This window comes from Piliocolobus tephrosceles, chromosome 10, assembly GCF_002776525.5.
Source record: "Piliocolobus tephrosceles isolate RC106 chromosome 10, ASM277652v3, whole genome shotgun sequence".
In the NCBI taxonomy this organism is placed as follows: domain Eukaryota; kingdom Metazoa; phylum Chordata; class Mammalia; order Primates; family Cercopithecidae; genus Piliocolobus; species Piliocolobus tephrosceles.
The window spans coordinates 36,327,847-36,353,191 of NC_045443.1; the positions used below are offsets into that span (position 1 = coordinate 36,327,847).

The 25,345-nt window shown below is 33.8% G+C and overlaps 1 protein-coding gene across 1 annotated transcript in view; it reads left to right on the forward strand.

The window, feature by feature from the left end:
- Positions 1-25,345, forward strand: part of C10H12orf40 (chromosome 10 C12orf40 homolog) — a 121,931-nt gene that overhangs the window by 13,514 nt on the left and 83,072 nt on the right. Inside the window, exons 2-7 of the mRNA XM_023182779.1 lie at positions 3,320-3,359; positions 6,153-6,291; positions 8,687-8,819; positions 9,190-9,238; positions 10,133-10,318; positions 12,738-12,853. Of these exons, the coding sequence (XP_023038547.1) occupies positions 3,320-3,359; positions 6,153-6,291; positions 8,687-8,819; positions 9,190-9,238; positions 10,133-10,318; positions 12,738-12,853 (663 nt within the window). The remainder of the gene's footprint in view (positions 1-3,319; positions 3,360-6,152; positions 6,292-8,686; positions 8,820-9,189; positions 9,239-10,132; positions 10,319-12,737; positions 12,854-25,345) is intronic.

Here is a 25,345-nt window from a genome sequence, read left to right on the forward strand (position 1 = left end):
AAAATATATTGGAGAACATTTGCATAAAATCAAAGAGACCCTTTACAATGTAATTATGACAGTTGACTACATACATAATACTGCAGTAGTCAGTGTGGAATGCTTTTAGCAATGACTACTAGGGATTCATTGGCAAGTCCTTTTAATTATAATTTATTTTTGTTATATATAAAGTTCCAGCTAGTTTCCCCTACCACTTAGGGAATATAGTCTCTTATCACTGTTGTCTTATTTTTATATTGGCCTAAGCAAACCACAAGAAGCAACTATTAAGGAGTACATATATCCTGACATAACCAAATAAAAATGACTTTTGGATCATTACCTATTTTCATTTTACTGTAGCAGTGTAGTAGACACTTGTGTTCTTTGGCATCCCAGTATCTGAGGCTCCTGTTTATGTGTGATATATCTGTCTACCACCTTAGGAGTTTTGGTGATAGGTACAGGCCACCTTCCTCTATAGTAAAGCTGAAAACAACAACAACAACAAATAAACAAGCCTAGATACTTGTTTCCCAGTCTGTTTTGCAGCTAGTGAATGGGTACATGATCTAAGCTCAATTTTGGTGCTCTTGTCTTGTACTTTGAATCAAGAGTTAGTGAACCAAGAAAATAGGGACTGCAGTTCATGTTTTTGTAGTAGGCAGTTGTAGGAGCTGCAGCAGGATTGAATTTTCAGGGACAAGGATGCCGGGGGAAGTGCTGTCCAGGAGTGGAAATGGTATAGTCAGCAGTATCCAGTATTCACCAGTGCCAGCAGTGGTATCCTTATGAGACTAATTGTTGCATTATTTTGGCCATATTCCCAAAACTGCCCCGACTTCCTTGTTCTTGCCATTTGACAAGCATGCCTTCTCAGCAGGTCTGTTTGGCTATCAATTTTTCTTTTAATAAATTTATTTTCTGTTTGAATCAGCCAAATATACTTTCTGTTGCTTATAAGAATTCTGACTGACACACTCTTCTTCTTTAGTGCAAATAATTGAGAGTGACTGTATTCGGGAAAATATTTAGTTTATGTGGACATATCATTCTATTAATAACAGTGATAGCCTTAATACTCTAAAATGTTCTGTTTAAGAAATGACCTTTGACATATATGTCAGAATCCTTTTTCATTTTCACTGCAGTCTAGTGATTGCTAGGCTGATGTAGATATTGGTCTTAACTTCCTAATTTTTTTCTTAGGCACATGGGGATGGGCATTAAGTAGTATGTAGCATTTGGTGATAGCCATGAATGTCCTAGATAAGAGAAAATCAGCCTGGAATAAAATCACACAATGCATATATATATGAAGACCGTATTTATTTTGATTTCTTAGTTTTACTGAGCTCTATAACATGGAAACTGCTTATACAATAAACATGTATTTTTGTTAACTCTTTTTAGTCTGGATTGTGTAATATTGCCAGCTCTATTATACTTTTTATATTTCTGAACTTTGAAAAGTCACTTTACTTTCTGTGCATAAGCTTTGCAAGTTTTAAAATGATGGAGAATAAACTAATTTCTCAGGTCCTCCTTAGTCTTAGCAAATAAGTCAGTAAAATGAAATTTTTAAAAATCTTTCTTTGTAAAGTTTGAATGGCAGCAGTACACTTATGATGCTGCATGCAGCAGAATATATAGGGTTCTTTGCTCAATGAGTTCAGATGGTCAATTAAGACATAGCTAATGAGTCAGCTGGATTCTAATGAGTCCACCCTGAATGTGCCTGATCTCAGAAATTAAGTAGGGTTGGGCCTGGTTAGTTCTTGCATGGGGGAACGAAGTTAATGGGAAGTATTTAAGAACATATTCAATAAGTTGCAAAGTCTGGGGTATTCAGTAATTGTCATTGGTAAAGTTTATGAAAATTACTGGGAAAAATGAACAACTTTGTATATTCTCAGTTGATATACTTGAAAGGCAGTTTTGGCTAAGAACTCCAATATCAGACACCCTGGATTTGAATTCTGCCTCTACCACTTATAAGCTTGGGGAAGTTACTTAACCTGTCTTTGCCTTAGTTTCCTCATCAGTAAAGTGGGTACAGAAATAGAAGCTACCTTACAGAGTTGCCATGGAATTAAATGAACTTATACATGTAAAGTGTCTGAAGTATCTAGAATGGTGAAAGATATATGGTATTTAGTATTGGCGATGATTATTTTGATATTAGATATTATATAGTTAAGACACAGTGTCATTTTACTTATTTTTACATAAATCTTGAATTTGAGGCCATAGTGTTATGCATGTCTAAAAGTTATGTAAATCTGGTAATATTGTCGTGAATATTTTATAGTGTTCCACTGTTATTAATAGAACAAATATAACCATTAAATACTGCACTATCATTGGTATTCAGTGCTGTATTTGGCTCAAGGATTATCAATACAAAGCACATCTAGAACTACTAGTTTTTTTTTTTTTTTTAAAGAAGATGCTATTGTCTGCATTTTTGTGTTTCCCCCAAGTTCATATGTTAAAATCCTGACTCCCAAGGTGATGGTATTAGGAGAGGGTGGCTCTGGAAGGTGATTGGGTCACAAGGGCAGTGTCTTCATGATTCAGATTCATACCCTTGTGAAAGAGGTTGCATAGAGCTAGCTCACCCCTTTTACTAAATAAGGATACTGCAAAAAAGTGTCATCTATAAACCAGAAAGTGGGCCCTCACCAGACATCGAATCTGTTGGTGCCGTGATCTTGGACTCCCTAGCCTCTAGAACTGTGAGGAATAAATTTCTCTTCTTGGTATGCTCCCTGGCTTTATGGTAGTTTGTTATAGCAGCCTGAACAGATTAAGACATAGATATGAGATTTCAAGTAAATACAGCTGATATATTAATGTAACTGATGTTGCTCTAGCAATACACTTGACATTTCCTTAGATCCCAAGTAGATTTCAACTTCCTCTCTATTCTCTGTTGATTTCAGTAGAATGTTGAAATACAAAGAAAAAGAAGAATGTTGACCAAGAATATTGCTATCAGATAAGAATGTTTCAGGGATATATTCTTTCCAATGCATTTTTTTTTTTTTTTTTTTTGCTTATCTTAGCATTAGAATTCAGATTTATTTTATACTTAATTGTTCATCATCAGTATGCAGTTTTTTTAAATTAGATCTTGGATTTCCTATCTAAGAAAATTTTGCATAACATCATACTGTAAATACTTTAAGAATATTTTTATAGTTTCTTTTCAGAAAAAAATGTAATGATACTACACTTTTAGATTTTAACTCTAAATCTTCTATTAAGCTAAACTGGCAATTGTCTTAAAGGTCATTTCTTTAATCACTATATTTTATTCTGCTTCCTTTTTCAGGTCCAGGGTTCTGATCAAGCAGGAAAGGAAAAAGCAAAAGGTAAAGAAAAAAATGTTTTTATTTTTGTCAGTCTGATGAGAACAATGACCTTGAAGTGTTTTTCTACCACCAATACATTCACCTAAGTGAAACTGGAGGCCATCTTCCTTTGTTCTTCTACATCCTTGTTGATAGCTTAATTAGCCGTGCATTTTGCTCAGTCAGAGATTTAAAGATCATTGTTGATTCCTGCTGTCCTTCTAGTGCCAAAATGTATCCCAAATCTGACCACTTCTCACTACCTGAGTATTGGTATTATAATTTAAATAATCATTTATTACCTAATAAATGATGAACAGTAATGGTGTCATAGCCTGTGTACTACTTCCATTTAGTTTGTCTTTATTTTTTTATTACAGTGATTGCATTCCATAGTAAGGTTGAGCATGTATATACCTTACAACTGAGCAAAGAAACTCTTTTGGATATGTACAAGATTTGCCTGAGTCATTGTTATGCTGAAATAGCAAACAGAGAGAGAGAGAAGGAGAAAGAAGACAGGCAAAGGGAAGGAAGGAGAGGGAAAGAGAACTGCCCCAACATCCATTAGCAGTAGAATAGTAGAATGGTTAAACAAACTATGGCATATCCAAGTAATAGCATAGTAGTGAAAATGTATAAGCTGCATATAATTAATGCAGATGAATCTCAAATACACAATGTTGAGCAAAAGAAGAAACTCACAGAATATAAGCAGTAAGATTCCTTTATATAAAGTTCTAAAACAGAAAAAAAACCAATAATGTTAATATGATCAAAGGTAGTAAAGTTTAAAGAAAACGGAGTGATATTATAAAAGCAGGATAGTGACCGTCTCTGTTTTCTTTTCCTTTTGTATTGTATCTCATTCATTTCTCAGTCATCTTGCTAACATCAACAATGAACTTTATGTTGTTCAATTGAAAGGATATTTGTCAGTCCAATTCATTTTATTATGTTGTCATCTCCTACACAGTTTGCCATTCCTTTCATCTTGAAACAAATTCTTTCTGTTCTTTCTTTGGTACATTCTCCAGATTTTATTTCTGTCTCTCTGGTTGTTCCTTTTTAATGACTGTTTTCAAGTTAAAATTTGATTACTTGGTTTCTGAAAGTTTTCTTATTCTTTTCAAATTGTTTTCTAGTTGTTTTTACCAAGTGAGACTTGACAAAAAAAATTGAGCTTAGTCTTGTCCAGTGAATCAATTAGTTACATACTTCTGTTCTTTCTTGGAACAGGTATTAGACGCTATCATGATGGCTAGAGAATATGGGACAGACTTCTTCAACATATTTCCTGGAATAAAGGCTTAGTCCCTTTGACAATCTTTGTGTTGTTCTTCCTTATTACTGGAACCTTATATTCCTACCCTCTTTGGATAGCTTGACTCATCTATCTATCTTAGAACCCATTTCCTAAGAAATTTTCCTTGTCCTCCTCCCTTCCCTGTACCCACCGTACCCCCAAACAATAATTTACATACCTTTCCTAGGATTTGATACCATCCCCAGTCACAGTCAGTTGTATTTATTTGTGTCATCATCTCCCTCACTTTGGTCTTATCCACCACAAAGTACAGTGCCTTGGTACTTTGTACAGATGAACTAACAAGTTCTTAATTCCAGGACACAATCAATTATAAGATCTAGCAATGACTGAGTCATTGTTTCAAGGGGGAAAAATATTTACATCCTGAAGATCCTGTTATTTCATTGCTTAACCATAGTGTAGTCTTTAAAAATACATTTTAGTCTAATTTGGGGTTCCAGATCACTCAAATGAAATGTGAACAAATCCTTTTATCTATTATTTATTTTGTAAAACAAGACATTTACTTTTTTTGTGTGATCATTAGCAGGTCTCTTATAGTTCTTACAAGATTTTTACAAACTTAAAAGTTATAATTAACAATATTCTGAGATGTTACTGTGCAAGAGCCTCAACTTCTTGAAAATAAATATGATATATAACCTCTTCAGATTATGACTTGCACTAAATATTTTGCCATCTTGGCTTTTTCTCATTTCTGACAATTTCACATTTATAATTACATTTATAACATTATATTATGAGTTATGTAATGGAAGAGAAGTTATAATGAGTTATAATGGAAGAGATGTTTTCACAGTGTCTTAATATCTAGCACATAATAGTGGCTTGATAAATAAATATTAAATAGTTAATTTTTATTTAAATGAATTAATGATGTAACCTGAAAGAAAAAGAATGGCAATAAGAAAGAATAATAATTCAAACAGAAAGAAAATAAAAACTGGATAAAGTGATAATTATGTGCAAGTCTGGTTAAAAAACAAACATCTAGGAGTCCTGGAGGGATAACAAATAAATGAAATTGGCTTTGGTTGCAGATTAATTTGCACATAGCTTTTTTTTTCTTCATTTCTGTTGACTTTCAGTGGCACTCAGCTGTGCGTATTTTTAAGGTTTTCTATATCTACAGAATAGCATACTTTGTAGAAAAACAAGATTTTGGCCTGTCAGAATTGTTGTTCTGTTACTAGATTTTTTTAACTTTCTATATACAGATAATTTCTAATCTTTTGATTTCAGAGAATAGCTTTATAGCATTCTGTTTTAAAGGTTATGCTTAAGATCATAAAAGGCTGTGAAATTTAGTCTTTAGGCAAACTGCAAGTTATGATTAATTGTAATTTATTTGTAAACATATAAAGATGTCACAAAATATAAAAATATCAAGTCAATGACTTAATAACAGGATTGCTTTTTATTATTTATAATTCTGTTTAAAACCACATATTTGCTGCATTATTTTTAATTTTTAATTATTTTAGGAATATTTTGAAAAACACAGGTTAAAATCAAAAATGAAATCACTCGGAGTTTTATCTCCTGTCAAAAATTCTGCTGTCAGCTTAGACATTCTTAACCTATATATGGTAAATCAGATATCTTGCAAGAAGAAAATCCCTGGTAAGTCATTCCAATTGCATTCTGTTTTGAACTTGATGTAATCATAATAATGTTTAGCCTTCTCATTAGCTTGTAATTTTAGAGCTCAAAGCATGTGGGAAATTAATTTTAAAATTTGGTTGCTCTCTTAAATTAGATGCCTAGTTAATATCTGCTTAAAATGTTTTGTTGCTTAATCCATTTATTTTTATTTTTATGTTGTGTATATGTTATATAAAACTAATTTATTAGGTGTCATTAAACTTATTATAGTACAGTAGTTATATTATTCTATACAGGTAGGGAGTTACCAAAGTTTAGCTAGAGAGCAGGGAATAAATGTTAATACATGTCAACAAATTAACTATTCTTTATATTTAGAGGATAGGTATGAAAGGAAGATCTGGAAACATTTTTGCCTCAATGACTAGTTTCCTATGTCATCACTTGAATTATTTATTATACTTTAATGGGATGTTAATCATAGCAGTCTAATACTGCAAAATAAAGTCCATTTTGTCATATATTTTGATTCTTCAAGTAAATAAAAAGCTTAATTAGAGTATATTTTTCCTCTCTCAGAGGAACTTGTGTATGATATTTAAGTTTTAAAACAACTGCTAAAAATGAGAGCATAAAAATAAGACAATTTATCAGGAAGGCATAGAAATTCATCAGAGTATTGTTAATATTCCCTCATTTCCTTTCTCTGTCATTTTTTTCCTCCCTCCATAGATAACAGTTTACACAAGTAAATTTAGTTATACTCTAGAAGGAATAAATACATTGTTCATGGACTTTGAGAATAAAACTTTTTGTTGTAAATCTCTTCGATGTATTTACCTTTATTTATTCCCAGTTGTAGGGTAATACAAATATATTTCCTCATCCATTGCTAGGTTTATGGCTAAAGCTTCAATAACAAAAGACAGATTAACAGGATAAAAACATACAGATTTATTTAGTAAGTTTTATGTGACACAAGAGCCTTGATAAGAAAGTTAATATCTTAAGATTGGAAGAAATGGCTAAACTTGTGTATTTTTCTTGTCAGGTTTTATGAAAAAGTGGAGAAGTATGATTGGATTTTTAAAAGAATGATCTAATAGTAATAAACTAAGGGGGATCTTAGCAAGACCTCTTTGCTCAGGTTCTTCTTTGTGACCCTGTGTCTTCAGAGATAGGGATATTATTTTCTTCCAGGTATAACCAGGGCACCTCTCAAATGAGGGTTTTATGACCTGCTTCAGGGGGAAGCTGAGAGTAACCTTCTTGCTTCTGCTGTTTTCTTAAATAGTAGGACGTCTTATTTGGGGATCATGTCCTGAACCCCTGCACTTTCTTTTCATTTATTTCTTCAGCATACTTTTAATGGGTACCCACTGTAAGTACTCTATTGGGTGCTGAGGATAAAACAGAAAGCAAACTTTATTAGTCAGGACTTATGGCTGCAAATGACAGAAATTCAAAACAGGTATCTTTTACTCCTTTAACAGGAAGAGTGATGGTGCAGTGGGCCTCAGAGATGACTTGAAACAGGGACTTGAATACTATCAAGATTCTTTTTCACTTCAATCACTAACTTTATTTTCTCAGACTGTCTTCATCATTGAGCTCAAAACATGGCCTTAAGAAACTAATATTACTCACCTCCTCTAGTTTTGCCACCAAGGAAATACTGAGAATTGTTTCTCTGGTCCCACATTTTAAAATTCCACTGTAAGAATGTTGCCTTGTGCTACTGGTACCAATCTCACAGTGAAACAATTTCATTTATAACTAGCAGAATGGGATGCTATTATTGGTTCACCTTTAGTCAGATGGCTACTGCCAAATCACGTATTTTATCCAGAGAGGCAAGAGTTTTATTTTGTTTTGTTTTTAAAGACAGGGTTTCACTGTGTTGCCCAAGCAGGTCTTGAACTCTTGGCTCAAGCAATCCTCCAACTGCAGCCTCCTTAGTAACTGGGATTACAGGCATGGCTTGAGGCAGGGTTTTGTAAGAAGATATAAAATCTACACTATAACTATGTATATAGTTGAGGTGGGTGTATCACAAAAATACAGTGGGTGAAAGTACTGACCAGAGAAAGGGAAAATATAAAGTACAGTGGGAATATATAACATAGTATTCAATATAGTTTGGAGATCGGAGAAATCTTGGTGGAAGAAAATGTAGAACTAAATTAATAGGGCACCTATAATGAGTATATAAGATGATGAAGAAAAATATGTTTTAAAGTCTCTGTGATAGTTGTTTATATTGTAATGATTTATTAACACTGATAGAATGTAAATATTTTAGTAAAATTTCTTAGATGTACATTTATGTAATGAACATTATACATTAAGCAGTACTTTTACAAGATTTTATTACTCTTATTTTAAAATTATAATTACATACTTTTTATTGTAGAAACTGTGAGGAAACCAACCCATGTGAACATGAATAGAGGCATAAAAATGCCCCTAAGAAAGCATAATTTAGAACTCCCAATGTCTCCTCACTGTGTACCTTCTAAACTCTGCCTTGATGATACAGAAACCAAGTAGGTTTTAGCTAGGATTTATATTATTAGATGTTTAAACTGGTTATTATCAACACTTCTACTCACTGGAAAATGTATAAAATACTTACCTTCTACTTCCAGTTTTTGTTTGTTTGGCTGTTAACAGTATTATACAATGATTAAGACCTTTATCAAATGATCCAGATTTTGTACACTTTGACTTACCTTATCATAAAAATGTCTATCTCTAGTATTAATATAATTTTTATAAAACTGAGTAATATTATGACCCTGTAATGATTTACATAGGTTTCTGTGTGTTTTGTGTAGAACAGTATGAATTTTAAATACAGGAAAGGACAATTTTATTTCCATTTATATTTTTAACCTAAATTTTTCTTTTCATTAGTATAAACTATCAAAGACTAAGTAGCAAGGAAGATCTTGGCCCAGTCCAGGTGAGATTTAAAAAAAAATTCTATAAGTTATTTCAGCAATTGTGACATGCCACCTAATGATCTAAATGTCTGAATACTGGAGAAAATTATTTTAAAGAAAATTTTGAGTCTTTAATTCTTTTAAAAGTTTTCTTGGTGGAAAATCTATGCCTTGAGAATATTTTAATTGATTGCTTATGAGAATCCCTTTGGACTACTGGTAATGTGACTAGGCCTATGTTTGCATAACATTTGATTTTGCTTGTAACTGATGAGCTGCCAAGGACAATTCACTTAGGGATTCTTACTTTGGGTTCACGTGATTATTGAGCAATTCATCTATTCAAACATAGTAACCAGATTACTTTATATCAAATTGTGATGTCCAACCATCACGTGGATCCCAAGATGATTTTGCTTTCAAAGTATAGCAAATAAAATTTTAATCAATTAGAAAATGCATAGATTATAATTAGATATAATTAAAGCTTGAAACTTTAACATCTAATGTCATTTTGTTAGCTATCATTTTTTTTCCTTTGAATTGCCAGAGTTAAGCTAGATCAGAAAGATAATGGCAATGATACTAAAATCCCTTAGAAATCTTGTCACCTGGATTATGGGTTAATGAAAGTCAGATTTCCTGTCTTTAGAAGGTAGCCTACAGGAATGGAGGATGGAGAGGAGCAGGAGTAGGGTAGGCAGAGGGAAAGGTGCTCTTGAGTATATAGCCTTCAGTGATAACCACTCTCTTCCTAGTAAATTCTGTCAATTACTGATGGGTTGCCTTGCCTTAGGACTTTTTCTTTTGTAACCCCTGCCCTTTGCACTTATTTTAATTTCACTGTTTTGACTTTCCTCTTCTCTAGTTTACATATTTTGGTAATGTAAATGATTTTATCTTCTTTCCTATAGTCACGAGGCATGGACTCATATAGTACACTTGACCCTCAGTTCAGCAAAATAGAGAACTGCAGTTTCACTCCACCATCTTTTTCAGTGGAGTTAGCTTCTAACAGACATATTTCAAAACTAAATTTCACACCCGGAATAGCACCTACTCCTCAGAAACTTGCATATGAAAAAAAGCAGAATGACCAGGTACCTTTGAATCATTACTTCTTAGCATTTTATATCATTATATTTTCATGAAACTCTTTTTTTCTCTTTTTATAGATTTAAAATATTTACATCTTGAATTGCTATAGATATAAAAAAATTAGGAGATAAATTAGGGATAATTCCCATTAGCTCAAAAACTTAATTCTTTGCAGTGTAGAAGATTGTGAATCTCAGAGCTGGGGTGATTTTTTTAAAAAATCTTGGAATTTATCATTCTATTAGAAAACTATTGATAGTAGAATTGAAAGTAGTTCAGTGTGTTATATAGTAGTTGATGTTTATAATCACTGTAATTGATTAGTTGGTGATGTCATGATGACCCAATATGCATGATATGGAAAGTGTCCTGTGAAAGCAATATACAGTTTCAGAGATGTCATAGTAGTCTTAAAGTGTGAATTGTGATGGCTTGATTCTTTTTGTAATTTGAAAGATGACAAGTTTTTATGTTTGTTTTTTGATCAATACTATACAAATATGTGGAGATATGTAGTGCCAAAATGTTGTTCAATCATTGTGTGCTCTAAAGTTAAAAATATAAAATATATAAATATTAAGATTCTAAAATACATCTGTCATAAAGCATACCAGGAAATAATCTACTAAAAATGAAATTTAATTAAATGGTAATTAGGAAAATGCTTATGTAAACACTATGTCTTGTTAATAGGAATGCTTAGTTTTGAATTTATCTTATTTTTAGCATGCAGTGGTTTTATGACATTTATATATTATTTATAAATCAATTTATAATTAATTTATAGTTCTAAATTTTAGAAATTATATTATGGCTATATATTATAGCATATCAGTTATATGCCATATGATAGTTATATATAATTCCATTTTGTTAAAGTTTTTATTAAAGACTTCCCAGATAAGGGAAAATGAAGTATTACATTTCTGTGACCCATGCTAGCCTTATTATAAAGGCCCAATACTTTTCAAATGATGCAATGAAAGACATTCTATTACCCGTTCAGTTTATATTTCATAAGACAAAATCCTGCATTCTAGATCAGCTTATAACTCATCCTTGCTCTATTAAATAGTTTAAGGATAAAGGATAAAACATCTGTGCAATCTCTACTTAACTTTCTTGCCTATACATATTATAGACTGCAGGTTAATGATGAGCTCCAGAGAGGTAAATAATGTTATACTTAACATGGTAAAAGACTGGGAAGAGAAAATGTCCCTTTTCAATCATAGTGTCACATCATGAAATACTAGGGAAGTACTTAATAGTGTACTTGGAGGAATTTCAAAAAAAGTGAAAATAATTACAGTGAAATTATAAAATACAAAAGAAAATGGGTTGAAAAACAAGTTAGAAGAAAAAGTGGCTTGGGGTTTCCTGATCCTTAGTTAAGTAGTATTTGTTGAATATGTAATACTATATTCTCTTCTCTTTTGATTTCTTTCTTATTTTAAGGGATAATGTTTTGCACCTCTGTCAGTCTCTCAGATGTATTAGTTAGCTGAGACATTAGTGTAAGCTCTCTCTGACTTTAGTACATTTTTTTCCCCCAAAGACTTTCAGTGTCTTTTTTTGACTCTCTTTTTTATTTTTCTGACAATTCTGTCATTGGTTGTGTTTGAACTTCTCATTTCTATGTTTCATGAGTTATAAATCAAATGTATGACAGATAAAAATCATTGTTGAATAGATTAGTGTTGGGCAAATATAGTAAGTTACATTTATAGGGTACTTTCCACATTAACAAATTGATTATTTCCAATAATCAATTGGAAAAAAAATGTACTAAAGTCAGAGAGAGCTTACACTAATGTCTCAGCTAACTAATACGTATGAGAGAGTGACAGAGGTGCAAAACATTATCCCGTAAAATAAGAAAGAAATCAAAAGAGAAGAGAATATAGTATTACGTATTCAACAAATAAAATATAGTATTATATATTCACAAACTATCCCCCTTTTGAACTGAATAATGTTGATATTCAGAAAAATTAAAGTAGCAATCTAAAGTTACTCAGTAAATGGAAGAACTGAGATAATTATAGCTCTTGTCTTGGGACACATTATTATTTTCTGTCAGAGAAATTTAACTTACAGTTATTCAAGATCCTCGTGTCTGGGTGGTTTTTTTTGTTCTTTTATTTTCATTTTTTTAATTTGGAGAAAATGGTTAGCTTACCATAATATCAATTCTGTTATTTTAACAATGACTCAAATACTGGTATTGACTTTTTTTGTTAGGAAAGTATTTATTTTGTTTTCAATAAGTAGCAAAATTACTTTCTTTTGGACTATTTTTACAATTTTAAAATATAAATGTAGTTCATTTACATGACATTTTATGGTAAATAATTTAAATTGTATATATGTACATTTACTATTTTGGCAGTTTCTTCAATTTTTTTTTTTTTTTTTCAGCTCAGTAATGTTAACTGTTCTGATTCCTTGCTTTCCAAATTAAATAAAAGTCAAGATATTCTCAGTCCATCACATAAAACTACGCAATTTGGGACATTATTTGAAAGATTAAACAGGTAAGCAAAGATGCTGAAGGAAATAAAGAAGTTGTAGCATTCTGTACTTTCCCTTAGAAATTTGATTTTAATGGACAGAAATATTTTTAGTTAAAAATATAAACAGTCCTAAGTAATACTTCTAGAAAAAAAATCACAAAGTAAAATGTATTATTTAATTAAAATAGTGTAATTAATTATTTTATAACATGAACATCTACCTTTAATTCATTTGTTTATTTTTTATTTTTTGAGAAGTCTCGCTCTTTCACCCAGGCTGGAGTGCAGTGGCACAATTAGCTCACTGCAACCTACACCTCCTGAGTTCAAGTGATTCTTGTGCCTTAGCACCAGAGTAGCTGGGATTACAGGTGTGTGTCACCACAGCCAATTGGCTAATTTTTGAATTTTTAGTAGAGATGGGGTTTCACCATGTTGTCCAGGCTGTTCTCAATCTTCTGGCCTCAAGCCATCTGCCCACTTAGCCTCCCAGAGTCATTTATTTAGTTTTAAAATTATTTTGGACAAAGGTATTTTGCACATTTTGTAATCTCCATGAATTACTGTTTTCTTTTTCTGCAAAAATCGTGATTTCTTTTTCACATTTGTGGTAGTTGAATAGAATCCCACTTTTATTTTCTAGATGTCTGTAGATACAGTACAGTAGTGCCACCTTATCCACAGGGGATACGTTCCAAAATCCCCAGTGGAATCCCGAAATTGCAGACAGTGCCAAATCCTATAAATGCTATGTTTTCTTGTATGCATACATACCTATGGTAAAGTTTAATTTATGTTAGGGACAGTAATAGATTAACAACAATAACTAAAAATAGAATAATTATAATAATATACTGTTAAAAGTTATACGAGTGTGGTCTCTTCTCTTGGTCTCAAAGTATCTTACTCTATAAACTGTACTTACCTATTTGTGGACTATGATTGACTGTGGGTTGTAGACCACGGAAAGCAGAAACTACAGAAAGTGAAACTGTGGGTAACAGGGAATTCTGTGAACCCTAATTTGTTGTTTTAAAATCTATTAAGCTTGTAAAACCAGTTTGACCCACTCCTGGTGATGTGATGAGAAACCTTGAATCTGTCATACTATCCTAGTTTCCTTATTTTAGTAAATGGCACCACTATTCACTCAGTTGCCACAGCCAATATAAAAGTTGTCCTTGATTCCTTCCTTTCCTTCAACTCTCAGTATCCATTTCACCAAAAAGGTGGTGTCAATTCTGTATTTTAATAAACTTTAAAATTATCTACTTACATTTCTGTTTCTGTGGGCTCCATCCCAGTCTATGACATCATTCTTTCTTGCCTGGAGAGTTGTAATGCCACATAATAGTTCTTTTTTGTTCTGAGATACATTTTTAAAAAACAGTTTTATGAATGTACAATTGACATAAAATAAACTAAACTTATTTAACTATGATAATGAATATATGCACTTTAATAAATTTTGACAATGTCAAAGATAATGACACATGAACACATTTATTATCCCTGGTAGTTTATTTGGGTACGTTGGTAATCCCTTCTTTCTATTGCTTCACATCCTTTACACCTATCCCAAAGCAACCACTGATCTGCTTTGTGTTGCTGTTTCAGCGTAATTATTTTGAAATTCATCTATGTTGGTTGTTGCCGTATCTATAGTTCATTCCTTTTTATTGCAGAGTAGTATTTCATTGTATGGACATAGCACAACGTATTCATTTACCTGTTCAAGAGCATTTGGTGTTTCTCCCCAGTTTTTGGCTATTCCAAATATACACGCTGTGACAGTTCATGTATAAGTCTTTGTTTTTACATATACTTCATTTCTCCTGGGTGCAAGTGGAATGACTGGATCATGTGTTAGCTGCATGTTTAAGTTTTACAAAAACTACCGAACTATTTTCCAGTGGTGTTTGTATCATTTTATGTTCCCATCAACAATGGGTGAACATTGCAACACATCCTTGCCAACACTTGATACAGTCAGTCTTTTAAAATTTAACCCATTCTAGTCAGTGTGTAGTAGTATCTCATGTTTTTAGTTTGCATTTCCCTAATGACTAATGATTTTGGCATCTTTTCATGTGCATGTTAGCTATTTGTGACTCTTTGGTGAAATGTTTACCCTTTTCATTTTATTACTGGTACCTTTTTGAAGTGCAAAAGGCTTAATTTGATGAAGTCCAACTTACTAATTTTTTCATTTATTAATTGTGCTTATGGTATCAAAACCAACCAATCTTTGCCTAACCCAAGGTCATGAAGATTTTCTTCTGTTTTATACTTTTAGATCTTACATGTAGGTCTATGTTTCATTTTGAGTTAGTTTTTATATGTTGGGTGTGGTAAGGGTCTGAATCCATTATTTACATTTTTGGAAAGGAATATTCTTTCCTTGCTTAATTGCTTTGGCACCTTTGTCAGAAAAGGTGACTGTAAATACAAGGATTTTTTTTTCTGGAATCTCAATTCTGTTCTGTTGATTATGTTAGTAACAACTGTCTTGGTTACTGTAGCTTTATTATTAGTTTTGAAATCAAAGAAGTGTATTAGTCCAACATTTTTTTTTTTCAAAAATGTTTTGGCTCTTCTTAATCCTTTGCATTTCCATATAAATTTTAGGATCTGCTGGTCAGTTTCTGCAACAAAACCAAAAACCAGAGACCAAATCTATTTGGATTTTAAGAGATTATGTTGAATTTATAGATTAATTTTGATAGAATTGCTATCTATCTATAGCATAGCGAGTTTGCCAGTCTGCAAGCATAAAATGTTTTTCCTCTTTCATCTTTTTTAATTTCTTCAATAATGTATTATGGTTTTCAGGATATAAGCCTTGTTTCTTTCTTCCTAGTATTTTATTCTTTTTATGCTATTGTAAATGGAATTACTTTCCCAATTTCATTTTGGATTATTCATTGGTAGTGTATAGAAATACAATTGATTTTTATATGTGAATCTTATATCTTTTGACCTTGACAAATTCATTATTAGTTCTAGTAATAGTTGAGTAGGGTTTTTTTTTTTTTTTAAATCATGGTGGAATATATTGTCTGTAAGTAAAGATATTTTTACCTCTCTCTTTTCAATCTGGATGCCTTCTTCTTCTTCCTTTTCTTTTTTTTTTTTTTTTTTTCGTTTTGAACGTGATCTTAGCCAAAAGGCCAGGGAGCAATTTTGACTTCCTTTTCTTGCTTAACTTCACTAGAAGTTGTACTAGAACCTCTAGTACAACGCTGAATAGTAGTGGCAAGAGCAGATGTGCTTATTCTTCTCAGTTTTAGGGAAAAAGCATTCTGTCTTTCACCAGTAAGTATGATGTTAGCTGTAGGTGTTTTTGTAAGCGTCCTTTATCAGGTTGTGAAAGTTCTCTTCTGTTTAGCAGTGAGAGTTTTTATCATGAATTTTGTCAAGCGCTCCTTCCATGTCTCTTGAAATTATGATACTGTTTTTTTTCCTTTAACCTGTTAATATATAATAATTTATTTTCAGGTGTCAAACCACCTTGTATTAATGGGGTTAAAAACTGCTTGGTGTATAATGCTCCCCATATGTTGCTGTATTTGGTTTGCTAATATTTTGTTAATGGTTTTTGGGTCTATATTTATGAAGAATATTTGTCTGAATTTTTTATTTCTTTGTGATTGTTTGACTTTGGTATCAGGGTAATACTGGCCTCATAGAATAAGTTGAAAGTGTTTCCTCCTGTTTTATGTAAGAATTTGTAGAGGATTGGTATTATTTATTTTTCTAAGTTTTTCTTAGAATTCACCAGTGAAGCCATCTGCACGTGGACTTTTTTTAGTGAGAACACTTAATTACTAGTTCATTTTCTTGTTATGGTCTGTTCAGATTTTCTAGTTTGTTCTTGTGTCAGTTGTGGTAATTTGTGTTTTTCTAGGACTTTGTCCATTTCATATAAGTTGCATGATTTGTTAGCATGAAGTTGTTTATAGTATACCCTTGAAATCCTTTTAGTTTCTGTAAGGTTGGTGGTTATATCATTTCTTTAATTCTAGATATGCACCCTCTCTCTTTTTTTCATGTTTACTGTAGCTGGTGGAGGGAAGGGACAACTCCAGGCTAAAACTTTATGGACACCTACTATTTCTACTAAGGCTCAGTAGATTTCTTGAAGTACTGCTTCTCAGTTTATCGTGTGCCTTTGGTTACTTCACACATTCTAAAATGGTTGTTTTTGTACATTTTGTCTGGTTTTAACATTGCATTTTGTGGGAGAGTATTTGCCAGATTGCTCACTCTGTCATCCCAGAAGATCCTGCCCCACATCAGGCTTTTTTTTTTTTCTTTTTCTAAGTTAAACCAACCTTATATTCCTGGGATAAATCCCACTTTTCACAATATGTTACTCTTGTTATGTATTCTTGGTTTTGATTTGGTAACATTTTGTTAGGAAATTCATCAGTCTTCATGAGGAATATTATTTTGTAGGTTTCTTTTCTTATAATATCTTAGTCTGGTTTTGATCAGCATAATGCCAGTGTCAGAATGAGCTGGGAAGTATTCCATCATGTTTAATTTCCTGGAAGAATTTTTATAGAAAGCATACACAGTTATGTGCTGCATAACAATGTTCCAGTCAACAATGAACAGCATATATGGTCCCATAAGATTATAATGGAGCTGAAAAATTCCTACCATTTAGTGACATCGTAGCTGTTGTAATGTAGTAGCACAACTCATTACTTATGTGTTTGTGGTGATGCTGGTATTCACAAACCTGCCAGTCATATAAAAACATAGCATATACAATTATGTATAATATATAATAATTGATAATGATAATAAATGACTTGTTAATGGTTTATGTATTTATTGTACTATTGTTATTTTAGAGTGTGCTCTTTCTACTTATTAAAAAAAAAAGTTAATTGTAAAACAGGCTCAGGCAGGTCCTTCAGGAGATAGTCCAGAAGAAGGCATTGTTATCATAGGAAATGATAGTTCCCTGCGAATCAGTGCCCCTGAAGACCTTCCAGTGGGACAAGATGGGGAAGTGAAAGACAGTGATATTGATGATCCTGACTCTGTATGGACCTAGGCTAATGTATGTTTATGTCCTAGTTTTTAACAAAAAAGGTTAAAAGTAAGGAAAACATTTTTTAAAATTTAAAAATAGAAAAAAGCTTATAGAATAAGGCTGTAAAAGGGTGCAGCACACCAACATGGCACAAGTATACATATGTAACAAACCTGCACGTCATGCACATGTACCCTAGAACTTACAGTATTAAAAAAAAAAAAAAGAAAGTGTTCAGCAGACTTACCATACGACCCAGTGGTTCCATTCCTAGGTACATACTCAAATGATAACATATATCCATAAGAAAGCTTACATAGTAATGTTCAAATGTCATTATTCACAATAGCCAAAAATGGAAACAAGTCAAATAGTATTTGACAACTTAAAAACGGAATGAAGTACTGATGATATATGCTACAACATGGACGAACTTTCAACTTGTGATGCAGAAAAGAAGCCAGTCACAAAAGACCACATATACATATTTATATGGAATGTCCAAAACAGACAAATCTAAAGAGACAGAGTAGATCAGCAATTGTCATGGCCTAGGGCTGATAGTAGGGAGAGATCAGGAAGGGGAGGTTGAAGAGGAATGGGGAATAATCACAAATGGGAATGGGGCTTCCATTTGCAGTGATGAAAATATTGTACAGTTGATTGTGGTGAAGGTTGTGCAACTCTACATATTTACTTACATTTCAAAGGAGGATTTATTTGAGAAAAATAAAAACACAACAGAACACTTCATGGGCCACATTACACAATAAAATAGGCAATAGTATACATATTTTTATAAGTTTAAACACTCAGGTATACCAATGACAATCATGTGGGTATAACAGTTATGAATAGATAAATTGTATTCATAAAGAAATAGGTCAAAGGGAAATCTATAAATGTCTATTACTCTGGTTGGCAATTGTGTGCACCCAGCTTTGTAAATGTGATCATACCATGATGAAAAACCTGTCTTTTGATGAAATCAATCAAAAACTACTATGGGTCACCCCCATATATGCAATCACCCAGAGAGCCAAGATCTTAAAAAATTTTATCTTTCACAAATGCAGGTGTACAAAAAAGGTATCTCTTCATTTACTGAGGAAGTTTCAACGTTTTTACACACACAAACACCGTGCTTACACTGTTACAAAGTCAACATTGTGATAAATCACTTTCATGGAGTCAAATTTGTCAAAAAATAAATGCATAAAACTGGAAAAAAAAAAGAATAAGGCTGTAAAAGAAAAAATTTTTTACAGCTGTACAGTGTGTTTGTTTTAAGCTAAGTTGTTACAATACAGTCAAAAAGTTTAAAAAATTTAAACATAAAGCTACAGTAAGATAAGGTTAATTTATTATTGATGAAAGAAATTTTAAAAAATAAATTTAGTGAAGCGTAAGAGTAGAGTGTTTATAAAGTCTACAGTAGTATATAGTAATGTTCTAGGCCTTCACATTCACTTACCACTCACTCACTGACTTGCCCAAAACAACTTTCATCCTGCAAACTCCATTCATGGTAAGTGTCCTTTGCAGATGTGCCTTTAAAAAAATTTTTATGCTGTATTTTTTTACTATACCTTTTCTATGTTTAGATACACAAATATCATTGTGTTACACTTGCCTACAATATTGTGCTGTAGGCAATTGTAGTTTGTAGCCTAGGAACATTAGGCCATACTATATAGCCTCGGTGTGTAATGGGCTATCCCATATAGGTTTGTGTAAGTACACTCTGTGATGTTCCCACAATAACAAAATTGCCTAACGACACATTTATCAAAATGTATCCCTAAAGTGATACATGATTGTAATTTCTAACTTATATTGTAAAGTTAATCAGTGAAGCCATGTGAGTACTGGTGTTCTTTTTTGTAGGAAGGATTTTTATTACAGTTTTAAGTTTTTACTAAACACAGGGCTCATCAATCAGATTATTTGTTATAGAGTGAGCTTTGGTAGTTTGTGTTATACAAAGATGTATTTATTTTGTCTACCTTGTAGAATTTATTGTCATAAGGTTGTTCATAACATTCTCTTATTATTTGTTTGAAATCTTTGCCGCCTGTAGCACTGTCTTCTCTCTTATTAATGAGATTATTTTTCCCTAGTTATTCTCTATTTTTTTCTGACTATTCTGATTACGGCAATATCAGAATAGTCAGAAAAAAATTTATGTTCTCACAGAACATTTTTTTTTTTTTTTTTTTTGAGACGGAGTCTGGCTGTGTCACCCAGGCTGGAGTGCAGTGGCACCATCTCGGCTCACTGCAAGCTCCGCCTCCCGGGTTCATGCCATTCTCCCGCCTCAGCCTCCGAGTAGCTGGGACTACAGGCGCCCGCCACCACGCCCGGCTAATTTTTTGTATTTTTTTTTTTTTAGTAGAGGCAGGGTTTCACCGTGTTAGCCAAGATGGTCTCGATCTCCTGACCTCGTGATCCGCCTGCCTCGGCCTCCCAAAGTGCTGGGATTACAGGCTTGAGCCACTGTGCCCGGCACTCACAGAACATTTTTATGTTCTCACAGAATTATCTTTTAGTTTCACAATTCTTTTATTTTTCTATTTTTAAAAATTGAATTGAATTTTGCTTTTCTATTTTCTTTTGTCTGCTTATTTTGCGTTTAATTTTCTCTGCGTTTTCTAGTTTTTTTAAGTTAAGGGGTAAGGTCATTGGTTTGAAACCATTCTTCTTTACTAATATACATATTTTAGGGCTATACATTTTCTACTAAATGCTGTTTCTGCTGTATCTTACAAATTTTGAAATATTATGTTTTCATTTTTATTCAGATCAAAATAGTTTTTTTTTTTTTTTTTTTTGAGACGATGTCTCGCTCTGTTGCTGAGACTGGAGTACAGTAGTGTGATGTTGGCTAACTGCAACCTCTGCCCTCTAGGTTCAGGTGATTCTCCTGCTTCAACCTCTTAAGTAGCTGGGATTACAGGCACCTGCCACCATACCTGGCTAATTTTTAAAAATATTTTGAGTAGAGTTGGGAGTTAGTAGAGATTGGTCTCGAACTCCTGACCTCAAGTGATCCACCTGCCTCAGCCTCCCAAAGTACTGGGATTATAGGCTTGAGACACTGTGCCCAGCCCAGATCAAAATACGTTCTAATCTTTCTTTGGGTTTCTTTTTCAATCTGTAAGTTATTTAGAAATTTGGTGTTTGGTTCCCAGAAACCAAGACTTTCCCATTATCTTTCTGAATTAATTCATTTGTGGACGAGGAACATACTTTGTATGATTTGATCATTACGAATTTATTGAGACTGGTACTGTGGCTAAGAATATGGTTTACATTTAATATGACAATGTATATGTTTGGATTTAAGTCTGTCCTCTTGCTATTTGTATTTTATCTGTCACTTTGCTTCTTTTTCTACTTTTATTTGATTTAAGTATTTTTATGACTTCTTTTGATCTCTTTTAGTTATAATTCTGTTTTATTGATTGCTTTAGACTTTATAGGGTATATATTAATGTATCACAGATTATCTTCAAGTTATAGTATGAAGTATAGTATAAGAATCTTAAAGTAGTATACTTTTTATTTCTTCTCTACTTTGGCCTTTGTGTTATATTCACACATTTATTTATATCTATGTTATAAACCTCATAATGTGTAGAGGACTGTGTGCTTGCAAACGAGACATTCCCGATAAGCCCTGCTCTTGCAGACAAAGCAGGACAGTCCTTCTCTGAAAACAGGAAAGACAAAGGAGCCAGCTGCAAGCAGTGGGCTCTGGGAACTGGTCAATGTTTACTGATCTTGCAAGTCAAGGAAAGGTCAGAGAAGCAACACATGCCCTGTGACTTGGCAACATTCCACAAATGACTGGATAAAAGAAAGCAGTGTGTGCCGTTCGGCGCGGCCTCCATGTATGTCTTGTCCTGTGTTGTCTTGTGTGTTCATTCCTTTGTTTAGGAAACACGCGGACCCCAACAACTGGCGCAGCGAGCAGGGTCCGTGGCTCCAAGAGAGCAAGGAACCAGAGGGGGAGCACCCCGGGTGTGTAAGTACAGAAGGGGGACCCACGGGAAAATTATGGGGAATTCACCTCTCTGGCCTCAGAATATTTGTGGCTGCTTCAAGAAATGTTGCTGTCTATAGAAGTAGAAGTGAAAGAAAAGACTTTGAAGCAATTGTTTGCCCATGTTGAACAACAATTGTTACTGGTTTCAGCATCAGACTAAAGTGCAGCTAAATTGGAGAGAATGATTACATGTAGTAAAAGCTCTGTGTAGAGCTCACCAGTTAGGGGATACTATACCTCTAAATTTGTGGACCTTGTGTAACTCTATCACTCAGGCATTAGAGTTACTTGAGACTGATTCAGAGTGTGGCGATGTAGCCACAGGAGGAAAGGCATCTGAGGATTTGGGAAAAAATGAATCTGAAATGGAGCCCATTTATGCCAGGGTAACAGAGGATGGGGGTGGTAGCAAAAGGGGGAGAAGAGGAAGAGCCAACTCTTCCTTCTTCTAACTGGAATTCTGACATACAGCGTATTATGGGAGTGCTTCAACAGATATTACAGATACATTCTTCTAATTCACCTTTGCGAGTTTTCCCGGTTTCTTTTCCTTCTGCCCCGTTAGAAGGGGATTTTCCAGTGCCTCCACCACCCCCAGCTTCCTTACCTTTGGCAAAGTTTTCTCAGTGCCTTTCCTGCCATTGTGGGAGGGAAAAAAGGAAAACATAAGAGAATTTGAGGAGCGGGATCTGTTTCCAATTATTCGTGCTCCTTTTGCTCCTAATGCTCAGTTTCCAAATGGTGGCAATGATGTCCAATTTACTGCCTTACAATTTAAATTTTTGAAAGAAATGAAAGCTGCCATTTCTAACTATGGACCTCAATCTCCTTTTGTCCTTAGTCTTCTTGATGCTTTTTCATCAGAAAATTTGATAATTCCTATAGACTGAGAGACTTTGGGGGAAGGCTGTTCTTGATCATTCTCAGTGGTTACAATTGCGCAGCTGGTGGATGGACGAGGCGCATGTGCAGGTTAGGAAAAATGCTACGCGTGATCCCCCAGGACCCACTGAGGAACAACTCACAGGCAAAGGCCAATATGTTACTCTTAATGCTCAGACTGGCCTAGATAATGTCGCCATTACTAAAATCAAGACTTTGTTTTTAAAGGCCTGAAATAACATAGAGATAGCAAAAAAATCTTCCCCCTTCCTCTGTAAAAATTTTACAGGGCGCAAATGAACCATATCCAGATTTTATAGCCTGTCTTCAGGATACTGTCTTAAAAACTGTGGGTGTTCAATACAGGAGCACCCAGATTCATAAAGCAAGTCCTTAGAGACTTACAAAGAGACTTAGACTCCCATACAATAATAATGGGAGACTTCAACACTCCACTGTCAACATTAGACAGATCAACGAGACAGAAAGTTAACAAGGATATCCAGGAATTGAACTCATCTCTGCACCAAGCGGACCTAATAGACATCTATAGAACTCTCCACCCCAAGTCAACAGAATATACATTCTTCTCAGCACCACATCACACTTATTCCAAAATTGACCACATAATTGGAAGTAAAGCACTCCTCAGCAAATGTAAAAGAACAGAAATTATAACAAACTGTCTCTCTGACCACAGTGCAATCAAACTAGAACTCAGGACTAAGAAACTCAATCAAAACCGCTCAACTACATGGAAACTGAACAACCTGCTCCTGAATGACTACTGGGTACATAACGAAATGAAAGCAGAAATAAAGATGTTCTTTGAATGCAATGAGAACAAAGATACAACATACCAGAATCTCTGGGACACATTTAAAGCAGTGTGTAGAGGGAAATTTATAGCACTAAGTGCCCACAAGAGAAAGCAGGAAAGATCTAAAATTGACACTCTAACATCACAATTAAAAGAACTAGAGAGGCAAGAGCAAACACATTCAAAAGCTAGCAGAAGGCAAGAAATAACTAAGATCAGAGCAGAACTGAAGGAGATAGAGACACAAAAAACCCTCCAAAAAATCAATGAATCCAGGAGTTGGTTTTTTGAAAAGATCAACAAAATTGACCGACCGCTAGCAAGGCTAATAAAGAAGAAAAGAGAGAGGAATCAAATAGACGCAATAAAAAATGATAAAGGGGATATCACCACCGACCCCACAGAAATACAAACTACCATCAGAGAATACTATAAACACCTCTACGCAAATCAACTAGAAAATCTAGAAGAAATGGAGAATTTCCTGGACACGTACACTCTTCCAAGACTAAACCAGGAAGAAGTTGAATCCCTGAATAGACCAATAGCAGCCTCTGAAATTGAGGCAACAATTAATAGCCTACCCACCAAAAAAAGCCCAGGACCAGATGGATTCACAGCTGAATTCTACCAGAGGTACAAGGAGGAGCTGGTACCATTCCTTCTGAAACTATTCCAATCAATAGAAAAAGAGGGAATCCTCCCTAACTCATTTTACGAGGCCAACATCATCCTGATACCAAAGCCTGGCAGAGACACAACAAAAAAAGAGAATTTTAGACCAATCTCCCTGATGAACATCGATGCAAAAATCCTCAATAAAATACTGGCAAACCGGATTCAGCAGCACATCAAAAAGCTTATCCACCATGATCAAGTGGGCTTCATCCCTGGGATGCAAGGCTGGTTCAACATTTGCAAATCAATAAACGTAATCCAGCATATCAACAGAACCAAAGACAAGAACCACATGATTATCTCAATAGATGCAGAAAAGGCTTTTGACAAAATTCAACAGCCCTTCATGCTAAAAACGCTCAACAAATTCGGTATTGATGGAACGTACCTCAAAATAATAAGAGCTATTTATGACAAACCCACAGCTAATATCATACTGAATGGGCAAAAACTGGAAAAGTTCCCTTTGAAAACTGGCACAAGACAGGGATGCCCTCTCTCACCACTCCTATTCAACATAGTGTTGGAAGTTCTGGCTAGGGCAATCAGGCAAGAGAAAGAAATCAAGGGTATTCAGTTAGGAAAAGAAGAAGTCAAATTGTCCCTGTTTGCAGATGACATGATTGTGTATTTAGAAAACCCCATCGTCTCAGCCCAAAATCTTCTTAAGCTGATAAGCAACTTCAGCAAAGTCTCAGGGTACAAAATTAATGTGCAAAAATCACAAGCATTCTTATACACCAGTAACAGACAAGCAGAGAGCCAAATCAGGAATGAACTTCCATTCACAATTGCTTCAAAGAGAATAAAATACCTAGGAATCCAACTTACAAGGGATGTAAAGGACCTCTTCAAGGAGAACTACAAACCACTGCTCAGTGAAATCAAAGAGGACACAAACAAATGGAAGAACATACCATGCTCATGGATAGGAAGAATCAATATCGTGAAAATGGCTCTACTGCCCAAGGTTATTTATAGATTCAATGCCATCCCCATCAAGCTACCAATGAGTTTCTTCACCGAATTGGAAAAAAC